Source organism: Salmo salar, chromosome 10 (assembly GCF_965601325.2).
Source record: "Salmo salar chromosome 10, fSalSal1, whole genome shotgun sequence".
NCBI lineage: Eukaryota > Metazoa > Chordata > Actinopteri > Salmoniformes > Salmonidae > Salmo > Salmo salar.
Genome location: NC_138300.1, coordinates 68,469,753 through 68,492,316, shown reverse-complemented (window position 1 = coordinate 68,492,316; position 22,564 = coordinate 68,469,753). Strand labels below are relative to the sequence as shown.

At 43.0% G+C, this 22,564-nt stretch overlaps 1 protein-coding gene across 1 annotated transcript in view; it reads right to left on the bottom strand.

Moving 5' to 3' along the window:
* The window catches only part of abtb2b (ankyrin repeat and BTB domain containing 2b), a 177,431-nt gene that overhangs the window by 87,062 nt on the left and 67,805 nt on the right, over positions 1–22,564 (bottom strand). Inside the window, exon 2 of the mRNA XM_014123879.3 lies at positions 347–505. Within this exon, the coding sequence (XP_013979354.2) occupies positions 347–505 (159 nt within the window). The remainder of the gene's footprint in view (positions 1–346; positions 506–22,564) is intronic.

The following is a 22,564-nucleotide window of genomic DNA, read 5'->3' as shown; positions in this document are numbered from 1 at the left end:
CAGAGGGAATGATAAGCAAATGTTAGAAATGTTAAGGATTTATCCAAATAAATGTGTGATTTATATTATTCCTTTACTTTATCTACTTGATGTTTGAGTGTTTCTTATTAAGTGTCCAAATAATTGAATAAAGCAATTTTTTGCTTTGGAGAGAACTATATTCCCTGAGAGATAATGTTTCTGAAAAAATAAAGTACTTTCACAAAGAGTTTTAACATTGTGTAAAACTTCAAAGAAATCTCATTACGTGAATAGAATAAAATTAAAAACGCACACACACACACGTAGATGACACACACAAACCCCTACGCCCACCCCACACACACCCTTCTTTTCCCACACTTACTGAGCTCGGAGATGCTGCCAACGCAGGTGGCCAGGAGGGACTGTTCGAGGGTGCGGAGCTCCAGTTGGGCATAGGCGTCCTCTCTGCTCTCCACCCCAGCCTGGCCCTGTCCCTGGCCCTCTGTGTAAGGACTGAAGTAGGCCGGGAGGGACAGCACCCCTATGGAGTACGAGAAAGAGGGAGGAGGAGAGAGATGTGTTTAATCACCAATGGATCACAAATAAATCACGGGTCATCTGCTGAAACTGGGCGATATACGAGGTCCTGTAACGCTGCTGTATAACCCATACTGCTGAAGATAAATAAACACGCGCACACACACACGAACGTGAGGCCTGCCCTGGCTGGACACATCCAGAAATAAGAAGCAGAGCTAACTGCAAAAATCAGGCGAACAGTTAAATACACTAACACAGGCATACACACACAAAGTCAGTCATCTTTTTCAATTGAATCCTACTCTCAACTACTGCCATGCACAGAGCAGGTTTGAATTACACATGTAATAAAGTAGGCATTGGCAAATCAGTTCTGACAAAACTTGCTCCAAGTCCTTTGGCAGTTTCATGGGCCCTGGTCAAAAGTAGTGCACAATATAAGAAATAGGGTGCCTTTATGGATGCATGCCATGTGAAATACTGAACTTTAGAGGCAATGGGTATACCAGCAGTAAAACAAGCTTTGGTAGTTGTGTTAGTGACTATTGAGGGAAGTTTATCTGGAGAAAAGGTTTTTTAAATGGAAAGCTTGGTCATAAGAGGGTAGTTTAAGAAAATGTTTTATTTATTCATTAGCATCTTAGGCCTAAAGACATAGAATTTCAGAACATTGACTTGAATGGAGATGTCCGTTGTAGTAATTATATTTCTATGGTTAGGCCTAGCTAGCTACTGTTGGTAACAGGTGGAGCAGTGCACTCTGGGTCTGGTTTCAGTCATAAATACCAAGATGTTGCCCTGCTGTCGCCACTCACTGTCAGCTACCCACAGTCGGGGTTACACATTTACATTACATTTTAGTCATTTAGCAGAGGCTCTTATCCAGAGCGACTTACAGTAGTGAATGCATACATTTCATGCATTTTCTTTTTGTACTGGCCCCCCGTGGGAATCGAACCCACAACCCTGGCATTGCACACACCATGCTGGCGTTGCAAACACCATGCTCTACCAACTGAGCCACAGGGAAGACATGTGGTAGGGTGTGGGGTTAGAGACCACCTGACCAAAATTTTAACCCTAACAACCCCTATCCTGCCAATATGTTCCTAGTGCTGACACATGCAATGTACACGCGCTCATGCAAACACATGCACATACACGCACACTGCCTTCACTGCCTGAGATAGATGGGGTCTTTAAGGGACATGACTGGCATTTCCTCCTAAGAATGACCCTCTTGGAACCACGTCCACTCTTGTGTGTGAGAAAGAGTGTGTGTGCATCAGCACAATTAGTAAGGGGAGGAAAGCATAGTTGTCATGGAAATGCAGCACTTCCTGAGTGTGTAACCACTTTTTTGGTCAAAGCTGGGTGAGCAGCTGTTACTCAAATCTAGCCACACCCACTAAGAGTTTAATGACTGACTGGGTAAGAGAGAGACAGAAACAAGAGAGAGGGAAAATAGAAAGAACATTCCTTGTCCCCTCCTTCAATTCAATTTCCTCACCACATGTCAATGTCAAAATTCTATTATGATCGAGTGAAGTCATTAGATAACCCTTATCGCATAGAATTCATTTTATTCTACATGACATTAAAATACATCAAGCATTTTTTTTATTGTAATTTTTTATTTAACCTTATTTAACTAGGCAAGTGAATTTAGAAGAAATTCTTATTTACAATGACAGCCTACCGGGGAACAGTGGGTTAACTGCTTTGTTCAGGGGCAGAACAATAGATTTGTACCTTGTCAGCTTGGGGTATCGATCCAGCAACCTTTCGGTTACTGGCAGTTGGAGGAAGGCAGTGAAAGACTAGGTCTGCATCCCAAATGGCACTCCATTCCCTATATAATTCACTACTTTTTACCAGGGCAAATATGGAGTAAAGGTACCATTTGAGAAAAAGCCTTGGGTGACATTTCAATATTATGCCAGGATATTATCTTTTCAACCAGGATTAGGGGCGGCAGGTAGCCTAGGCTGGCAGATTGCAAAGTTGAGGAGTGACAAAGAGAAGTGATGGGTGAAATGTAACACATTGTCCTCCTGCCTGCAAAGATCCACTGTCTTTAAAAGTGTTTAAGTAACTGCTTTTTCAGGTTCATCAGTTTGGGTTAGATCCAGGATATGTTCCAGGACCTGTAATTGTTTAGGCAATTGATATAAGGGCTGCTAGCTCTACCTGCTCATTGCCAGAGCAAAAGCATTCATGATGCGATTAGACTCTTCTGCAGTGGTACTCAAATCGAATGAATGACACTGATTGGCCAGAGGTTCCACTGACTTGGGTCGTTTTCATTAGGCACTAAATGAAACAAAATGGACTGAAACAGAGGGACTACCTGGACTTGACAAATAAGAAACACACATTTTTGTTTCCAGTTTCTGTTGCCGGCCCCAATGAACACAACCTAAAAGTTCTGCAGACCTCAGTGTCCAGTTTGAGAAAGGGGGCTGGCTCTATTATGCATGGCTGTGAGTTTGTTCAACTCTGTATCTATGGCTCTGGGGCCTGTCTCTGTGTGTGTTGTACCTCTTTTCTCAGAGCCCCAGGGAAAAACCTTTATTTTGGCACCAGAGCAAGCCCAGAAGAATTGAGAGGAGAGAGGGATGGCTAACGAAGGAAAAGAGAAGGACCGAACGAAAAGATAAGTGCAGGTTTGTGACTTATGAACGCAGCCCCAAGCAGAAATAAAGGAAATAAATAAAGCAGCTTATCTCCTCCTCTCTTATTTTCTCCAGATCCCTATCTCTTTCTCAGGAGCTGCAGGGTGACTGGCCAGCATGCGGAATGCTGGCCAGTCACCCTGCATGCGGAACACTGGCCAGTTCCCATGTGCTTCCGGCATGCATGCGGAACGCTGGCCAGTCAAACTGGAACCTTGGAAGGCACGTCAGTGACGGATTGGAAAAAAATCTGCTGATCCTTTTAAAAAAAAACTACTGAATACTTCTAAAGCTGATGTCCTTTCACTTTTTTCTTTTCTGCAGCTTCTCCAAGGATGTGTCCCAAATGACACCTATATAGAGCAATCATTTTGTAGTCTATTTTTGACCAGGGCCCATTTTTTAAACATTTTATTTCACCTTTATTTAACCAAGTAGGCTAGTTGAGAACAAGTTCTCATTTACAACTGCGACTGGCCAAGATAAAGCAAAGCAGTGCGACACAAACAACAACACAGAGTTACACATAAAATAAAACAAACATACAGTCAATAACACAATAGAGAAAAAAAGTCAATATACAGTGTGCGCAAATTAGGTAAGATAAGGGAGGTAAGGCAATAGATAGGCCATAGCGGCAAAATAATTACAATTTAGCCATTAAACACTGGAGTGATAGATGTGCAGAAGATGAATGTGCAAGTAGAGATACTGGGGTGCAAAGGAGCAAAAAAAAAAAATAACAGTATGGGGATGAGGTAGTTGGATGGGCTATGTACAGGTGCAGTGATCTGTGAGCTGCTCTGACAGCTGGTGCTTAAAGTTGGTGAGGGAGATATGGGACTCCAGCTTCAGTGATTTTTGCAATTCGTTCCAGTCATTGGCAGCAGAGAACTGGAAGGAAAGGCGGCCAAAAGAGGAAATGGTTTTGGGGGTGACCAGCGAGATATACCTACTGGAGCATGTGCTACGGGGGGGTGCTGCTATGGTGACCAGTGAGCTGAGATAAGGCGGGGCTTTACCTAGCAAAGACTTATAGATGACCTGGAGCTAGTGCGTCTCGCGACGAATATGAAGCAAGGGCCAGCCAACAAGAGCATACAGGTCGCAGTGGTTGGGTAGTATATGGGGCTTTGGTGACAAAACAGATGGCACTGTGATAAACTGCATCCAATGAGTAGAGTGTTGGAGGCTATTTTGTAAATCACCGAAGTCAAGGATCGGCAGGATAGTCAGTTTTACGAGGGTATGTTTGGCAGCATGAGTGAAGGATGCTATGTTGGGAAACAGATAACCAATTCTAGATTTAATTTTGGATTTAAGATGCTTAATGTGAGTCTGGAAGAAGAGTTTACAGTCTAACCAGACACCTAGGTATTTGTAGTTTTCCACATATTCTAAGTCAGAACCATCCAGAGTAGTGACGCTGGACGGGCGGGCAGGTGTGGGCAGTGATCGGTTGAAGAGCATGCATTTAGTTTTACTTGCATTTAAGAGCAGTTGGAGGCCACGGAAGGAGAGTTGTAATGGCACGGAAGACTCATCTGGAGGTTAGTTAACACAGTGTCCAAAGAAGGGCCAGAAGTATACAGAATGGTGTCGTCTGCGTAGAGGTGGATCAGAGAATCACCAGCAGCAAGAGCGACATCATTGATGTATACAGAGAAAAGAGTTGGCCCGAGAATTGAACCCTGTGGCACCCCCATAGAGACTGCCAGAGGTCCGAACAACAGGCCCTCGGATTTGACACACTGAACTCTGTCTGAGAAGTAGTTGGTGAACCAGGCGAGGCAGTCATTTGAAAAACCAAGGCTGTTGAGTCTGCCGATAAGAATGTGGTGATTGACAGAGTCGAAAGCCTTGCCCAGGTCGATGAATACAGCTGCACAGTATTATCTCTTATCGATGGCAGTTATGATATCGTTTAGGACCTTGAGCATGGCAGAGGTGCACCCATGACCAGCTAGGAAACCAGATTGCGTAGCGGATAAGGTACGAACTGTTCGGTGATCTGCTTTCGAAGGCCTTAGAAAGGCAGGGTAGGATAGATATAAGTCTGTAGCAGTTTGGGTCTAGAGTGTCTCCCCCTTCAAAGAGGGGGATGACCGTGGCAGCTTTCCAATCTTTGGGGATCTCAGACGATACAAAAGAGAGGTTGAACAGGCTAGTAACAGGGGTTGCAACAATTTCGGCTGATCATTTTAGAAAGAGAGGGTCCAGATTGTCTAGCCCTGCTGATTTGAAGGGGTCCATATTTTGCAGCTCTTTCAGAATGTCAGCTATCTGGATTTGGGTGAAGGAGAAATGGGGGAGGCTTGGGCAAGTTGCGGGGGGTGCAGGGCTGTTGACCAGGGTAGGGGTGGCCAGGTGGAAAGCATGGCCAGCGGGAGAAAAATGCTTATTGAAATTCTCAATTATTGTGGATTTATCGGTGGTGACAGTGTTTCCTAGCCTCAGTGCAGTGGGCAGCTGGGAGGAGGTGCTCTTATTCTCTAAGGACTTTACAGTGTCCCAGAACTTTTTTGAGTTTGTGCTGCAGGATGCAAATTTCTAAAAAAGCTAGCCTGCGCTTTCCTAACTGCCTGTGTATATTGGTTCCTAACTTCCATGAAAAGTTTCATATCGCCGAGGCTATTTGATGCTAATGCTGTACGCCAGAGGATGTTTTTGTGCTGGTCAAGGGCAGTCAGGTCTGGAGTGAACCACGGGCTATATCTGTTCCTGGTTCTACATTTTTTGAATGGGGTATGCTTATTTAAGATTGTGAGAAAAGCACTTTTAAAGAATAACCAGGCATCTTCTACTGATGGAATGAGGTCAATATCCTTCCAGGATACACCGGCCAGGTCGATTAGAAAGGCCTGTTCGCTGAAGTGTTTTAGGGAGCGTTTGACAGTGATGAGTGGCGGTCGTTTGACCGCAGACCACTAGCGGTCCTCGCAGGGGGGGTGCAGTGCCCCTGTGACAACAATTTTGGACCCCCTTGTGGCCCCCCTAAATGTGGAGTATGAAAATGTTTACATACGTTTTTGCTATCGTTCTTTTTTTACATTCGTTAATAGACAGTGGCAACGCGGAACATGGTCTTTTGCCTGCTAATGCCTGCAATGCAGTGAAGAAAACGATATGACAACAATAACGTCTAATGTAACTGGCCCCTCTAACAGTACAACTGGCCCCAGCTTGGCCCCCCCAGTTGAAATGGTCTAGAACCGCCACTGCCGCAGACCCATTACGGACGCAAGCAATGAGGCAGTGATCGCTGAGATCCTGGTTGAAGACAGCAGAGGTGTATTTGGAGGGCAGGTTGGTTAGGATGATATCTATGAGGGTGCCTGTGTTTACGGATTTGGGGTTGTACCTGGTAGGTTCATTGATAATTTGTGTGAGATTGAGGGCATCAAGCTTAGATTGTAGGATGGCCGGGGTGATAAGCATGTGATCTTGTCAAAAGTAATACACTTTGTAGGGAATAAGAAGCCATTTGGTACGTAGCCCAAGACTCCTGAGTCAATCATCAGAACATAAAATCTGCTTACTGGATGAGAGAGGAGAGAAAGTTGAATATTTAAAAAGACCAGTTAAACAGTAAAACCATTGAAAGGAAATACTGCCGTGTCCGCAAACAGGTTCCTGAGTCACGCGCACACACACACACGTTCCCAAATATACGTACATGTACACTGGGGAGCTCTATTTTCGGCTGGCGCTAAGGAGATGCAAGTGTCAAACGCACGTCAGTTTGCACTTCCGTCATGTAAAAACTAGCGCACTGGCATTTTCCAGCCCTAATGGCAGGTTCGGCAATTTACCTGTCTAACGTCAGCTCGCTTGCGCTGAGGTGGGCGGGGTCGCAATATTTCAGGTGTCCTTAAAAACAAGTGCTAAAGTGACCATTTCATGCAGCGCTAAAGGGAAGTTTTAAGACCTACAAAAAACAACAACACAGTTGATAACGGCATGGACTTTGAGAGCGGAAGCACAGCCTGACCAGTCATAACGCACAGTGCCAATGGAAGAGAGACATGCCTTTTGTGCTGGTGAATCTCATTTTTAGAAACATGAAAAAAATTATTGTATTTAGAAACATGAAAAAACGATTGTAGCCCAGTTTTGTTTGATTTGATTAAAAACCAAGCATAGCCTACACTTAATCAAGGCTGGTTTAGCAGCATCTCATAGGTGTGTCTTTTTATGCTGGCAATTATCCATGAATGAAGGGGTTTTAAATGATCTACTGAGGGGTTTTGCCCTCATGCTTTTTCATTATTCACAATTCACATACCTGCATACTTAATTTCCCTTGGTAAAGTAGGCTATCCATCCCCATTTCAAAGATTACCAAAGATGCTCCTCCAAACTATTCAGTCCTCATATTAAGCCATATCAACAGCAGATGTTTAGGCCTACGTGTGCACACAGTGCCATGGAATGGGAGAAGTGATTTATGACATCATGCTTCTGATACCATTCCATTTAGAAATATTGTTGTTTTAAAAAACAGATGTTGATTTCCATTTCATATTAAGCACTCCATAAGCTACCCTTACCCTAGGCCTAGGCTACTAAGTCTGGTTCAACAGCAATGTGCCTTGTCTTTTTTCATCCTGGCCTTGCAAAGTAAAAAAAAAAAGTGTTTAAATGATTTGTCAGCGTGCCTTGAATTGAAAATATACTGTACACCCTAAAACATACATATGCCTAGCTGCACACTTAATTTCATTTATTCAAGTATCAATCACCATCTCCAAAGAGTACCTCTCATCCACTTACCAAAGACGTACTCCTCCAAACAATTTTTTAATTATTCAGTCCCGTAATGCAGTATCAACGGCAGGTCTAAGCTACATTTCCCTTATTTAGAATGTGCCTCACACATAATACAATTTATGGGAAATAACGCAAAGAACATCAAAAACCTACAGAACTTGAGAAAAACGCATGCAGTATTAAGCCAAGGAACATGTTGATTGGCCAGTGAGTGGCCAAGCCCTCATCACACCTACAACTTGTTTATTCATCAAAACCAAGCCCTTTTGCACTCATAATTCCAGCTGTGAAAATAGCAAAAATATTTCTAATACACCAGCAGACCTATAGCACTACCGCCAGCGCTTAGGGTTGTTAAAATAGAGTGCAGGAATTTTTGCATGCAAACACACACACGCATATAGCCAAACAGCGCTCTCACCACTCCCAACAGTATTTCAAAACCGGTAGAAAACAACAAGCTGGTATTGTATTTTTCCACCAGATGTATAAATCATATTTGAAGAGACAGGTTTTGTATCTGAGTGTCTAAGAAACTAGCATAAGTCTAGGACATTCCTATTTAGAGATATGGGATATGAAAGTGGACATATTGTGAGAGCGAGGGGGCCCACAAACTACAGCGGAGAGAAACACACTGTCTAAAAGAAAGCACATTCAGGAAGGCAGACATTATGTTCTCTCTCATTATTATTAGGATCTATCTATCCATCTCGCTCTCTCACACACACACACAAAGCTCAGCTCACTTCAACCTGTCAATCCAGGCAGTTTAATTAACCCCAGATAACGAGCCTTAATCAGTCGAGCCCAGAGACTCATCCGTTACAATGCCTGTTAACGTTAGCATGGCTGAACCCTATAGAGCTGGAATTACTTTAATAGACATGTATGTGTGTGTGTGTGTGTGTGTGTGTGTGTGTGTGTGTGTGTGTGTGTGTGTGTGTGTGTGTGGGTGTGTGTATATAGCTATACTTCCTCTAATAGACCTCTCTCTCTCCCTCACGTGGCTTGACTTCTCATGCAGCTCTCAGAGAGATAGTGAGGGTAGAAACTCATTAAATGGATGAATGGTATACAGCCACACTACCGTCTAAAGACCTTTCAGTTATTTGTTTCAGTTATTAGATTTTGATCTGTCCCGAGTGTGTCTGTAGAGATGGTGTTCTGTGGTGGCCTCAGAAACAGAGGAGGAGAGGTGACAGTGTTAAATACTTATAGGATTCTGTCATTGGCTTCATTTTACGATAGCTTCAAGATAAGGATGACATTAGCCTGCCTGGACATAGATTGGTTGGTGCTGTTTAGCCAACTACTATGGTATCGATGATATAAGGTCAATTTTGTGTCTTAGACCACTAATGGTAAAGGTTAGGATTGTGAGAGTGTAAGCTGATCCTGGATCTGTGCCTACGTGACAACTTCTACTGCTTAGCTTTCTCTGGTCTTCTTCACTTGGGAGTGACAGACACATCTGATGAGATGTGACATCCATTCTTAAAGGAGACATCTCGCTCGAGAATGAAGTTAGTTAGTCTCACTCTTCACACTATTAGGAGGCATATTTGAGATCCTATTCACAAACCGTGAGATTGCTGGCCATGATGGAACGGTGAGAGTGTAACTTAATGTTTACACAACATTCACTTTCGACAGTTGTAATTTTTTAAAGTATTGTTATTTTAAACTTGACACTTTGGGACTGTTCTGAACGGCTTCTAAGCTCACTGTGATGTCTTCGGCTCAAACAAAATGTTGTGTTCTTAAAATACAGTACCATATCTGTCCAGATAAAGCACATTGTTGACAATTCCTTTTCTTCTTTATTGAATCCTCTCGGGGGGGAATAACATTGTGGACGTTTCCTTTCTTTGGCTCGCTGAAAATATCCTAAATAATCACAATGTAGATGTGCCCTATTTTTAACAATCTTAATATAGTCACTGGAATAATACTTATCTTGCTCAGGGACGTTCTTTAATTTGCCTTGCTCTCTCTTTCTTTTGTTCCTTCTTAAGCTCTCTTGCTTTCTCTCAAACATATGTTGAAATACCAAAGTAATGTGAGTTAACACATGGGACTGGACTGCAGTGATGCATACTTGACCTATAGTGTGACCTCTCTGTGTTTTGGTCCATTTAGGAAAAAGGAGGAGTGTGTGTGTGCACAGGGAGAGGGCCCACACACTTACATGCATACAAACCTATGTGCACACTCATATGTGCACTGCACACACACACACACACACACACACACACACACACCCCTGGTCGCCTTCACCACTGAACCCCAGCCTGCGTCATCCCTGCTGAGCCAGGCCATATCCCCGATACCACCACTACCACTACCATCACGACATGGACCATTTCACACTGGGACCGAGAGAGGGTGGGGAAGAAATAGAGAGTGTGTGTGTGTGTGTGCACATCAGGCTGCATGCATAGCAATGATTACTGGATGAAGAATATGTAGAATATGCTGGGGTACTATGGGAGATGGGGGGAGGAGAGAGGGGCGGTTGTGGCCACACATTGAGGTTACCCTGCAAACGTCATGTGGGGATCACAGCTACAAATCACAGCTAAACATCACCGCAGTGCCTGAGACAACTCCACAAATCCAGTCCCCAAAACTTCTGCAACTCTGTACAAAGCTGGGAGAGGAGCTTGGCTAGAGGGTAAGGTTTAGAGTGCAGAGGTATTCTTTGGAGGCTGGATGAGATGCAGAGATGATGTCATAAAAGAGACCAGGAAATATGGATGGTAGACAAGTGTCCCAATTATAAGAAATGTCTTATCCTTTTTATCTCAATCTATATTGAACGAAAATATAAACAAAACATAAAATGTAGGTCCCATGTTTTATGAGCTGAAATAAAAGATCCCAGAAATGTTCCATATGCACAAAAATCATATATTCTCTCAAATGTTGTGCACACTTTTGTTTACATCCCTGTTAGTGAGCATTTCTCTTTTGCCAAGATAATCCAGCCACTTGACAGGTGTTGCATATCAAGAAACTGATTAAGCAGCATGATCATTACACAGGTAAATCTTGTCCTTGCGACAATCAAAGGCCACTATAAAATGTGCAGTTTTGTCACACAATGCCACAGATGTCTTGGGGCGGCACGTATCCTAGTGGTTAGAGCGTTGGGCCAGTCAATAAAGGTTAAGTAAAAAAAATGTTTTAAAAAAATGTCCTAAGTTTTGAGGGAGCGTGCAATTGGCATGCTGACTGCAGGAATTTCCACCAGAGCTGTTGCCAGAGAATTGAATGTTAATTTCTATACCGTAAGCCGCCTCCAGGACCTCCACATCCGGCTTCTACACCTGCAGGATCATCGGAGACCAGCCACCCGGACAGCTGATGAAACTGGGTTTGCACAACCAAAGAATTTCTGCAAACTGTCAGAAACCATCTCAGGAAACCTCATCTGATCTGCGTGCTCGCTGTCCTCACCAGGGTCTTGACCTGTCTGCAGTTCTACGTTGTAACCGACTTCAGTGGGAAAATACTCACCTTCGATGGCCACTGGCATGCAGGACAAGTGTGCTCTTCACGGATTAATCCCGGTTTCAACTGTACCGGGCAGGCGGTAGACAGCATGTGTATTTTATTTGATTTAACTTTTATTTAACTAGGCAAGTCAGTTAAGAACAAATTCTTTAGTTATTTAGCAGACGCTTTTATCCAGAGCGACTTACAGTGGTGAATGCATACATTTCATACATTCTTTTCCAAGTACTGGTCCCCCGTGGGAATCGAACCCACAACCCTGGTGTTGCAAACACCATGCTCTACCAACTGAGCCACACTAATAGAAAGTAGTTCACTATGTTCTGCATTTAGATTTTGTTCTCCCAAATTCTGTTTTATATTTTGAGAGGAAGTGTATACCGTAACTGTATACCGTAAGTGTAATTTAACAGTCACAATACACTGGAAGAGGGGGGATGCGAGTTTTGATAGCTAGACCTCTTCAAATAAACAACAAACCAACTTGGAAGATGGCAAAGAGAGAAGCTTCTGCGATGGTGTTCAAAGTGCCTAGCTAGTTTTTGTTCTTAAAATAATCACCACTATTTCATCAGAATGTTACGTCTTAGAAAACTGATCTGCAGCCTTCTGCCTGCCGTGCCTTTAGCTAGCTACATCCTTTAGTAGGACTAGAAGTTAGAACTGTTTCGAACAGCAACGTTAGCTACATGGTTACTTGCTTGTTGTTGAGTGACTTTATGCTTAACATTAGCCTAGTTAGCTAGCTAGGTAATTGTTGTAAATACCAAGGCTTGTGTTCAAACTGTTACAGGGTCTGATGACAATACCAGGCAAGGTTTTCAGTAAGTAATGTGGTTATAGTTAGCTCTCTTGCCACTGCACTATACACTGCCACTAGTTACAGCTAACATTATTAACCCGGTAGCCTAAATTTCCTATTTTCTTGGTCCCAACACTTCTCTTTTGTTCTAGTTCTCCTGATTTGTCACATCAGTTTATCTTCATTGAACTGATTGTAGAGTTTATGCTACCTGAATGGTTACAACCTGAATGGGTCTGGCTAGTTTCATTGCACATAATCTGTTATGGTGAAGGTACTGGTAAGCTGCACTCATTACGGTTTCACCTTGGCATTCCAATTTGATAAAGTATGTGGCAGTCTAGCTATCTACAGACAGTTCACACAACTCTACTTTGCTCATGTTTTGGTTAATGTTGTACTTCATCTTATGTATTTGCAAGATCTACCTGGAGGTGCAGCTGTTACATGCATGGGGGAAAAACAAATGGAAGCTCCATGAGCAAAAATACACAGTACGCTACTGTATGTTATCTTGACATTTATTACTGTGCTGTACTTGAAGTGGTAAGCGGTGATGGATTAGGTGCTGCCACTCCATCACCCCAACGGTCATCATCTCCTCCCAGAAGGGTCCAGAGGTGGAGGCGAGAGAAGGTGACTGCCAGAGAGGCATGCCTTCTGGCCATTTTAGAGGCCAATATTAAGTTGTTTTATGTATTTGGCATGCTATTCAACTATTTTTGATGAAGTCCTTTTTTAAAAACCATAGTGGATTTCTGTTCTCATTTAAAAGTGCTTATTGTTTGTAATAATGTTTTACTTTCAAAATTTCAACATTCAAAAAAACACAAACATCTGAGCTACAGTATCTTGTTGCAGGTGCATGGTAAAAACTTGAAGTTGAAAGAAAAAATAAACAGGACCTCCACATCCGGCTTCTTCACCTGCAGGATCATCTGAGACCAGCCACCCGGACAGCTGATGAAACTGGGTTTGCACAACCAAAGAATTTCTGCAAACTGTCAGAAACCATCTCAGGAAACCTCATCTGATCTGCGTGCTCGCTGTCCTCACCAGGGTCTTGACCTGTCTGCAGTTCTACGTTGTAACCGACTTCAGTGGGAAAATACTCACCTTCGATGGCCACTGGCATGCAGGACAAGTGTGCTCTTCACGGATTAATCCCGGTTTCAACTGTACCGGGCAGGCGGTAGACAGCATGTGTATTTTATTTGATTTAACTTTTATTTAACTAGGCAAGTCAGTTAAGAACAAATTCTTATTTACAATGACGGCCTACACCAGCCAAACCCGGACGACGCTGGGCCAATTGTGCGCCGCCCTATGGGACTCCCAATCACGGCCGGTTGTGATACAGCCTGGATTCAAACCAGGGTGTCTGTAGTGGCGCCTCTAGCACTGAGATGCAGTGCCTTAGACCGCTGTGCCACTCAAGAGCCCCGAGTTATGGTATGGGCAGGCATAAACAACTTATAGATGGCAATTTGAATGCACAGAGTTACCGTGACGAGATCCTGAGGCCCATTGTCATGCCATTCATCCACCGCCATCACCTCATGTTTCAGCATGATAAAGCACAGCCCCATGTCGCAAGGATCTGTACACAATTCCTGGAAGCTGAAAATGTCCCAGTTCTTCCATGGCCTGCATTTTCACCCATTGAGCAGTTTGGGATGCTCTGGATCGACGTGTACAACATCGTGTTCCAGTTCCCAACAATATCCAGAAACTTCTCACAGCCACTGAAGAGGAGTGAGACAACATTCCACAGGCCACAATCAACAGCCTGAGCAACTCTATGCGAATGAGATGTGTCACGCTGCATGAGGCAAATGGTGGTCATACTAGATACTGACTGGTTTTCTGATTCACGCCCCTACTTTAAAAAAAAGTGACCAAGAGATGCATATCTGTACTCCCATACATGTGAAATCCATAGATTAGGGCCTAATTAATTTATTTAAATGATTTTATATGAGCTGTAACACAGTAACTTTGAAAATGTTGCATTTATATTTTTGTTCAGTGTAGTTTGAGGGGGAAGAACAACATAATCTCCTGTTCATCTTTCTAACCATTATAATTTACATAAAAACGGGTCAGAAAACTCTAATCAATGACATCACAATAGGTCAGAACACTAAAGATAGTGTTATAAAAAGCCGGTTTTATCCATCTTACCATTGTTTGTTTGAGGGTGAGGGAGGGGAGATTTTTTAAGTGAACTGGAAACAGTCTGGATCTCTGTTCCCATCACCTCTCAACCACAGCCCTGATAAAAAAACATGCCTGGAGACTAATTGGTCTGTGTTTGCTGAACTGTTGTGTCTACAGTAGAGAGCATGTATGTATGTATGTATGTATGTATGTATGCATGTATGTATGCATGTATGTAGTTTGTTCCCACCTATGTCCGTAGGCGTGAGTATCACAACCCCTAAGGACAAATTCCTAACAGGGGTTTTCAAACACACACACACACACACACACACTGGAGTGGACACCTGCCTCGCCCCCATAACAACCTAACAACCTCTTCATTCATCACAGTGCAGAGGGAGTAGATAAAACAGGGAGCGTAGGCTTCAAAGCCACTTCCACTCTCCAGAAAGAGCTCTGATTCTGGGCCATGAGGCTGGGTCTCTCCTCCTGCAGAAGCTGGAGAACCACACAATGACACAGTGTTTGATTGGACTGATATTGTGAGTCTATTACACATTCCATTGGATCCCACACACACACACACACACACACACACACACACACACACACACACACACACACACACACACACACACACACACACGTATTCACTAAAGAATGTGCACACACACACACACACACACACACCCTGTCCCTGCCTAAGATCTCTACAAAAGGGCATTTAGAAAGGGCCAGAGGGACAAAGGACCATTTAACATGTGGGTCTCCAACCTTTTCTAGCATGAGAGTTACTAACTTTTTTCTAGCTTTCAAATAGGCATTCTTAATTTCTCCTCTCCCATTGCAACTCTTCCCCAGGTCTTAATGTATTTACATTCACATTTTAGTTATTTAGCAGACGCTTTTATCCAGAGCGACTTACAGTGGTGAATGCATACATTTCATACATTCTTTTCCAAGTACTGGTCCCCCGTGGGAATCGAACCCACAACCCTGGTGTTGCAAACACCATGCTCTACCAACTGAGCCACACTAATAGAAAGTAGTTCACTATGTTCTGCATTTAGATTTTGTTCTCCCAAATTCTGTTTTATATTTTGAGAGGAAGTGTATACCGTAACTGTATACCGTAAGTGTAATTTAACAGTCACAATACACTGGAAGAGGGGGGATGCGAGTTTTGATAGCTAGACCTCTTCAAATAAACAACAAACCAACTTGGAAGATGGCAAAGAGAGAAGCTTCTGCGATGGTGTTCAAAGTGGCTAGCTAGTTTTTGTTCTTAAAATAATCACCACTATTTCATCAGAATGTTACGTCTTAGAAAACTGATCTGCAGCCTTCTGCCTGCCGTGCCTTTAGCTAGCTACATCCTTTAGTAGGACTAGAAGTTAGAACTGTTTCGAACAGCAACGTTAGCTACATGGTTACTTGCTTGTTGTTGAGTGACTTTATGCTTAACATTAGCCTAGTTAGCTAGCTAGGTAATTGTTGTAAATACCAAGGCTTGTGTTCAAACTGTTACAGGGTCTGATGACAATACCAGGCAAGGTTTTCAGTAAGTAATGTGGTTATAGTTAGCTCTCTTGCCACTGCACTATACACTGCCACTAGTTACAGCTAACATTACTAACCCGGTAGCCTAAATTTCCTATTTTCTTGGTCCCAACACTTCTCTTTTGTTCTAGTTCTCCTGATTTGTCACATCAGTTTATCTTCATTGAACTGATTGTAGAGTTTATGCTACCTGAATGGTTACAACCTGAATGGGTCTGGCTAGTTTCATTGCACATAATCTGTTATGGTGAAGGTACTGGTAAGCTGCACTCATTACGGTTTCACCTTGGCATTCCAATTTGATAAAGTATGTGGCAGTCTAGCTATCTACAGACAGTTCACACAACTCTACTTTGCTCATGTTTTGGTTAATGTTGTACTTCATCTTATGTATTTGAAAGATCTACCTGGAGGTGCAGCTGTTACATGCATGGGGGAAAAACAAATGGAAGCTCCATGAGCAAAAATACACAGTACGCTACTGTATGTTATCTTGACATTTATTACTGTGCTGTACTTGAAGTGGTAAGCGGTGATGGATTAGGTGCTGCCACTCCATCACCCCAACGGTCATCATCTCCTCCCAGAAGGGTCCAGAGGTGGAGGCGAGAGAAGGTGACTGCCAGAGAGGCATGCCTTCTGGCCATTTTAGAGGCCAATATTAAGTTGTTTTATGTATTTGGCATGCTATTCAACTATTTTTGATGAAGTCCTTTTTTAAAAACCATAGTGGATTTCTGTTCTCATTTAAAAGTGCTTATTGTTTGTAATAATGTTTTACTTTCAAAATTTCGACATTCAAAAAAACACAAACATCTGAGCTACAGTATCTTGTTGCAGGTGCATGGTAAAAACTTGAAGTTGAAAGAAAAAATAAACCTGTATGCCCTCCCCCTCTGTCCCTCTCCCTCTTTATATTTTACATTCCAGCCTCATTGTTGAGCCTGGGGTCTTCTCAATCTCCTTCAACGTTCCTTGTTTTGAAACATAACACCACTTACATTTACATTTTAGTCATTTAGCAGACGCTCTTATCCAGAGCGACTTACAGTAGTGAATGCATACATTTCATGTATTATTATTTTTTTTGCACACACCATGCTGGCGTTGCAAACACCATGCTCTACCAACTGAGCCACATGTTCACATTACACACACATACACTGAACTCAGGTCTGGGAGACAGGGGTGGATAGTAACACAGGCCGCTACTGGATAGGAGGCTTTTATATGTTATATGTGTCCTTGATATATTGCACTGGAGACTGGAGTTGGCGTGGAGACACACTAGGCTGTTTTTGTTTTCCCTAATGATATACAGATACACTGACATGCATGTAGGTTCACGCATTCATGTGCTCATACACATACACATTTTAACTCAAACACACCCAGTCCGCCTAGTCATAATGAAATCAACTTTTATTATTGGAACGATGTCGTCACTGAAAAATATTGCCAAGAGAGTGTTTGACAAATAAAAATATCAAAATGCCCCCCAGGGTAGAAATACAAGAAAAAGTGATTCCGTTTAGTTCAAAAGTGCTGATCTAGGCTCAGGCAACCCCTGTCCAGGCGATCCTATTCATTGTGATCGAAAAGGCAAAACTGATCCTAACATCAGCACTCCTACTCTGAGATGCTTGACACATAGACCTAAGATCTTTATTTTTCATTGTGAGAAGAACAATTCCCTTTAGTGGCATCTCCTCCTCTGTGACCCTCAGGAACCCTGGCCTCTCTCTGGCCATCGTAAAAGGATGTAGCTCATTGGCTGGAACATATCAAGGGGTGACTGTTTTATTTGCCTGTTTGAAAAGGAACAGTGACCCCTCTCCCCTGAGAACAAGTGTCTCTCTATTCAGTCATAACGAGTGACACTGAGGAGTCCTTGGACAAAGCACAAATAAGAACTACACAGGTTGTTTCATTTAGTCGTCCGTGTGTGTGATCATGTCGCTTAATCTGTGTGATCAGATCATTCTCCCTCAGCTGGAATGTGCCCTGTAGAACTAAGGGGCAAACAACACCCCATTTGAATCAATTGACCCCCCCCCCCCCCCCCCTCTCACCCCCATTCTAATACCCTGTCAAGGTCCCACTCACCCCCTCATCACCCGTCCTTACTCTTCCCCTTTCTCCACTCCCACTCTCCAGGATTGAAACCCCTTTCTCTCACCCTTTATTGGCGCATTTGATGTATAGGTCTGGAATGAATGAATACATTCATTATTAGACGAACAAAATAACAATAGAACAAACAAACAAGTATGTAGGTCTGTTCTCTATGGATGACCCACCACAGCTGAGATGGATAATAAGTACACAGACCTGTGGTACACAGTCAGAGGACTTCAGGCCTGGCAAAGCCTTCACTGAGTCAGATTCTCTCCAACACATTTGACACCTTTTTAGATCTCGGGATGAGGAGGCTGAGAAAGATGGAAATAACTCTGAGAAAAGACAACTCTGCCTGTCTACTGGCTGGAAGTGTGTGCGTGTTCCATTACCACTTCAACTATGTGACTTCCTTCCACTAGTGCAGTTTGTGACTCACAATTTACTGCTACACACACACACACACACACACACACACACACACACACACACACACACACACACACACACACACACACACACACACACACACACACACACACACACACACACACACACACACACACACACACACACACAGGGACCAAGGGAATAACACCAATTACCAGTCTTCAGACAGCGTCCTCCTACCCATGAGACATTGTGAACTGACATCAATAGACATCACAGGTACTTTTGTCAATTAAGGCAGCCCCCAGCACCTCTGATTCAGAGCTGGGTTAATGCATTCAACATTTCAGTTGAATGCATTCATTTGTACAACTAACTAGGTATCCCCCCTTCCCTTTCCATTTACAGAGCAAAACTAGAGGACACAAGATTAAACAAACACACAATTCCCTCGTTAGGCGAGACTCTTTTTTTCCTCACGGGGTAAATAAAGTGTTGTGGATGACTTTTCGAGCACACGATGAACAAGTTGTCGCTGACAGACACCGTTTCTAACTCCTAGCCAGTTATTTCTTACAATATTTGCTCAGAAAATTTAGTGTATTACAACCTACAGCCGGAATTAAACATTTGGATATTAGATTGGCGTCACTCACCAGAAATTGAAGCAGAAATGTGTTTTCCCTGACCCGGATCCTTTGTTTGAACTTCCCGAGGCAGCTCTATTCATTCCCGGGGGCTGCACAAAACGATGACGTAAGAGAAGAGGAAGAAGTGGGGAACTAGTCAGACTCTGGCTACGTGCACACTATACACTGCTTCCGAGTGCATTACTCGTTAAAGTTCAGTCCCTGGACAATAAAGTAGATGAGCTCAGGGCGAGGATCTCCTTCCAGAGAGACATCAGGGACTTTAATATATTATGTTTAAAGGAATCATGTCTCTCTCTGGATATATTGTACCTGTCAATTCAGCCAGTGGGATTCTCAGTCGATTGCACAGACAGGAAGACAGAACTCTCAGGGAAAAAGAAAGGCGGAGGGGTTTGCTTCATCATTAACCATTCATGATGTGATTGTGGTAACATTCAGGAACTCAAGTACTTTTGTTCTCCCAATCTGGAATACCTCACCATCAAATGCCGACCACATCACCAATAAATCCACGATAATAGAGAATTTAAATAAGCATTTCTCTACGGATGGCCATGCTTTCCTCCTGGCTACCCCAACCCCGGGCCAACAGCTCCGCACACCCTGCAGCTACAGTGGGGGAAAAAAGTATTTGATGCCCTGCTGATTTTGTAAATTATCAGTCTATAATTTTAATGGTAGGTTTATATGAACAGTGTAACAACAACAACAACAACAAAAAATCCGAAAAAAAGCATGTCAAAAATGTTGTAAAATGATTTGCATTTTAATGAGGGAAATAAGTATTTGACCCCTCTTCAAAACATGACTTAGTGGCAAAACCCTTGTTGGCAATCACAGACGTCAGACGTTTCTTGTAGTTGGCCACCAGGTTTGCACACATCTCAGGAGGGATTTTGTCCCACTCCTCTTTGCAGATCTTCTCCAAGTCATTAAGGTTTTGAGGCTGACGTTTGGCAACTCGAACCTTCAGCTCCCTCCAAAGATTTTCTATGGGATTAAGGTCTGAAGACTGGCTTGGCCACTCCAGGACCTTAATGTGCTTCTTCTTGAGCCACTCCTTTGTTGCCTTGGCCGTGTGTTTTGGGTCATTGTCATGTCGGAATACCCATCCACCACCCATTTTCAATGCCCTGGCTGAGGGAAGGAGGTTCTCACCCAAGATTTGACAATACATTGCCCCATCAAATTATGCTGTGAAGTTGTCCTGTCCCCTTAGCAGAACAACATTCCCAAAGTATAATGTTTCCACCTCCATGTTTGACGGTGGGGATGGTGTTCTTGGGGTCATAGGCAGCATTCTTCCTCCTCCAAACACGGCAAGTTGAGTTGATGCCAAAGAGCTCCATTTTGGTCTCATCTGACCACAACACTTTCACCCAGTTGTCCTCTGAATCATTCAGATGTTCATTGGCAAACTTCAGACGGGCATGTATATGTGCTTTCTTGAGCAAGGGGACCTTGCGGGTGTTGCAGGGTTTCAGTCCTTCACGGCGTAGTGTGTTACCAATTGTTTTCTTGGTGACTATGGTCCCAGCCTTGAGATCATTGACAAGATCCTCCCGTGTAGTTCTGGGCTGATTCCTCACCGTTCATGATCATTGCAACTCCACGAGGTGAGATCTTGCATGGATCCCCAGGCCGAGGGATATTGACATTTCTTTTGTGTTTCTTCCATTTGCGAATAATCGCACCAAATGTTGTCACCTTCTCACCAAGCTGCTTGGCGATGGTCTTGTAGCCCATTCCAGCCTTGTGTAGTTCTACAAATCTTGTCCCTGACATCCTTGGAGAACTCTTTGGTCTTGGCCATGGTGGACAGTTTGGAATCTGATTGATTGCTTCTGTGGACAGGTGTTTTTTATACAGGTAACAAGATGAGATTAGGAGCACTCCCTTTAACCTCTATGGGGAATTGGTGGGACGCTTGCGTCCCACCTACTCAACAGCCAGTGTAATCCCGTGGCACGTTATTCAAAAACCTCAAAAATGCAAAAACTTCAATTTTTCAAACATATGACTATTTTACACCATTTTAAAGACAAGACTCTCGTTAATCTAACCACACTGTCCGATTTCAAAAAGGCTTTACAACGAAAGCAAAACATTAGATTATGTCAGCAGAGTACCCAGACAGAAATAATCAGACACCCATTTTTCAAGCTAGCATATAATGTCACATAAACCCAAACCACAGCTAAATGCAGCACTAACCTTTGATGATCTTCATCAGATGACAAACCTAGGACATTATGTTATACAATACATGCATGTTTTGTTCAATCAAGTTCATATTTATATCAAAAACCAGCTTTTTACATTAGCATGTGACTAGCATTCCCACCGAACACTGCCGGTGAATTTACTAAATTACTCACGATAAACGTTCACAAAAAACATACATTATTTTAAGAATTATAGATACAGAACTCCTCTATGCACTCGATATGTCCGATTTTAAAATAGCTTTTCGGTGAAAGCACATTTTGCAATATTCTGAGTAGATAGCCCGGCATCACAGGGCTAGCTATTTAGACACCCAGCAAGTTTAGCACTCACCAAAGTCAGATTTACTATAAGAACATTTTTATTACCTATGCTGTTCTTCGTCAGAATGCACTCCCAGGACTTCTACTTCAATAACAAATGTTGGTTTGGTCCCAAATAATCCATTGTTATATCCAAATAGCGGCGTTTTGTTCGTGCGTTCAAGACACTATCCGAAAGGGTAAATAAGGGTGACGAGCATGGCGCATTTCGTGACAAAAAAAATCTAAATATTCCATTACCGTACTTCGAAGCATGTCAACCGCTGTTTAAAATCAATTTTTATGCCATTTCTCTCGTAAAAAGCGATAATATTCCGACCGGGAATCTGCGTTTACGTAAAAAGAGGAAAGAAAATAAAGCACGGGGTCGACTCGTGCACGCGCCTAAGCCCATTGTCCTCTGATCGGCCACTTGCCAAATGCGATAATGTGTTTCAGCCAGAGGCTGCCTCATATCATTCAGCTTTTTCCCGGGCTCTGAGAGCCTATGGGAGCCGTAGGAAGTGTCACGTTACAGCAAAGATCCTCAGTCTTCAATAAAAAGAGCCAAGATGAACAACAACTTGTCAGACAGGCCACTTCCTGTTCAGAATCTTCTCAGGTTTTTGCCTGCCATATGAGTTCTGTTATACTCACAGACACCATTCAAACAGTTTTAGAAACTTTAGGGTGTTTTCTATCCAAAGCCAATAATTATATGCATATTCTAGTTACTGGGCAGGAGTAGTAACCAGATTAAATCGGGTACGTTTTTTATCCGGCCGTGTCAATACTGCCCCCTAGCCCTAACAGGTTAAGAGTGTGCTCTAATCTCAGCTCGTTACCTGTATAAAAGACACCTGGGAGCCAGAAATCTTTCTG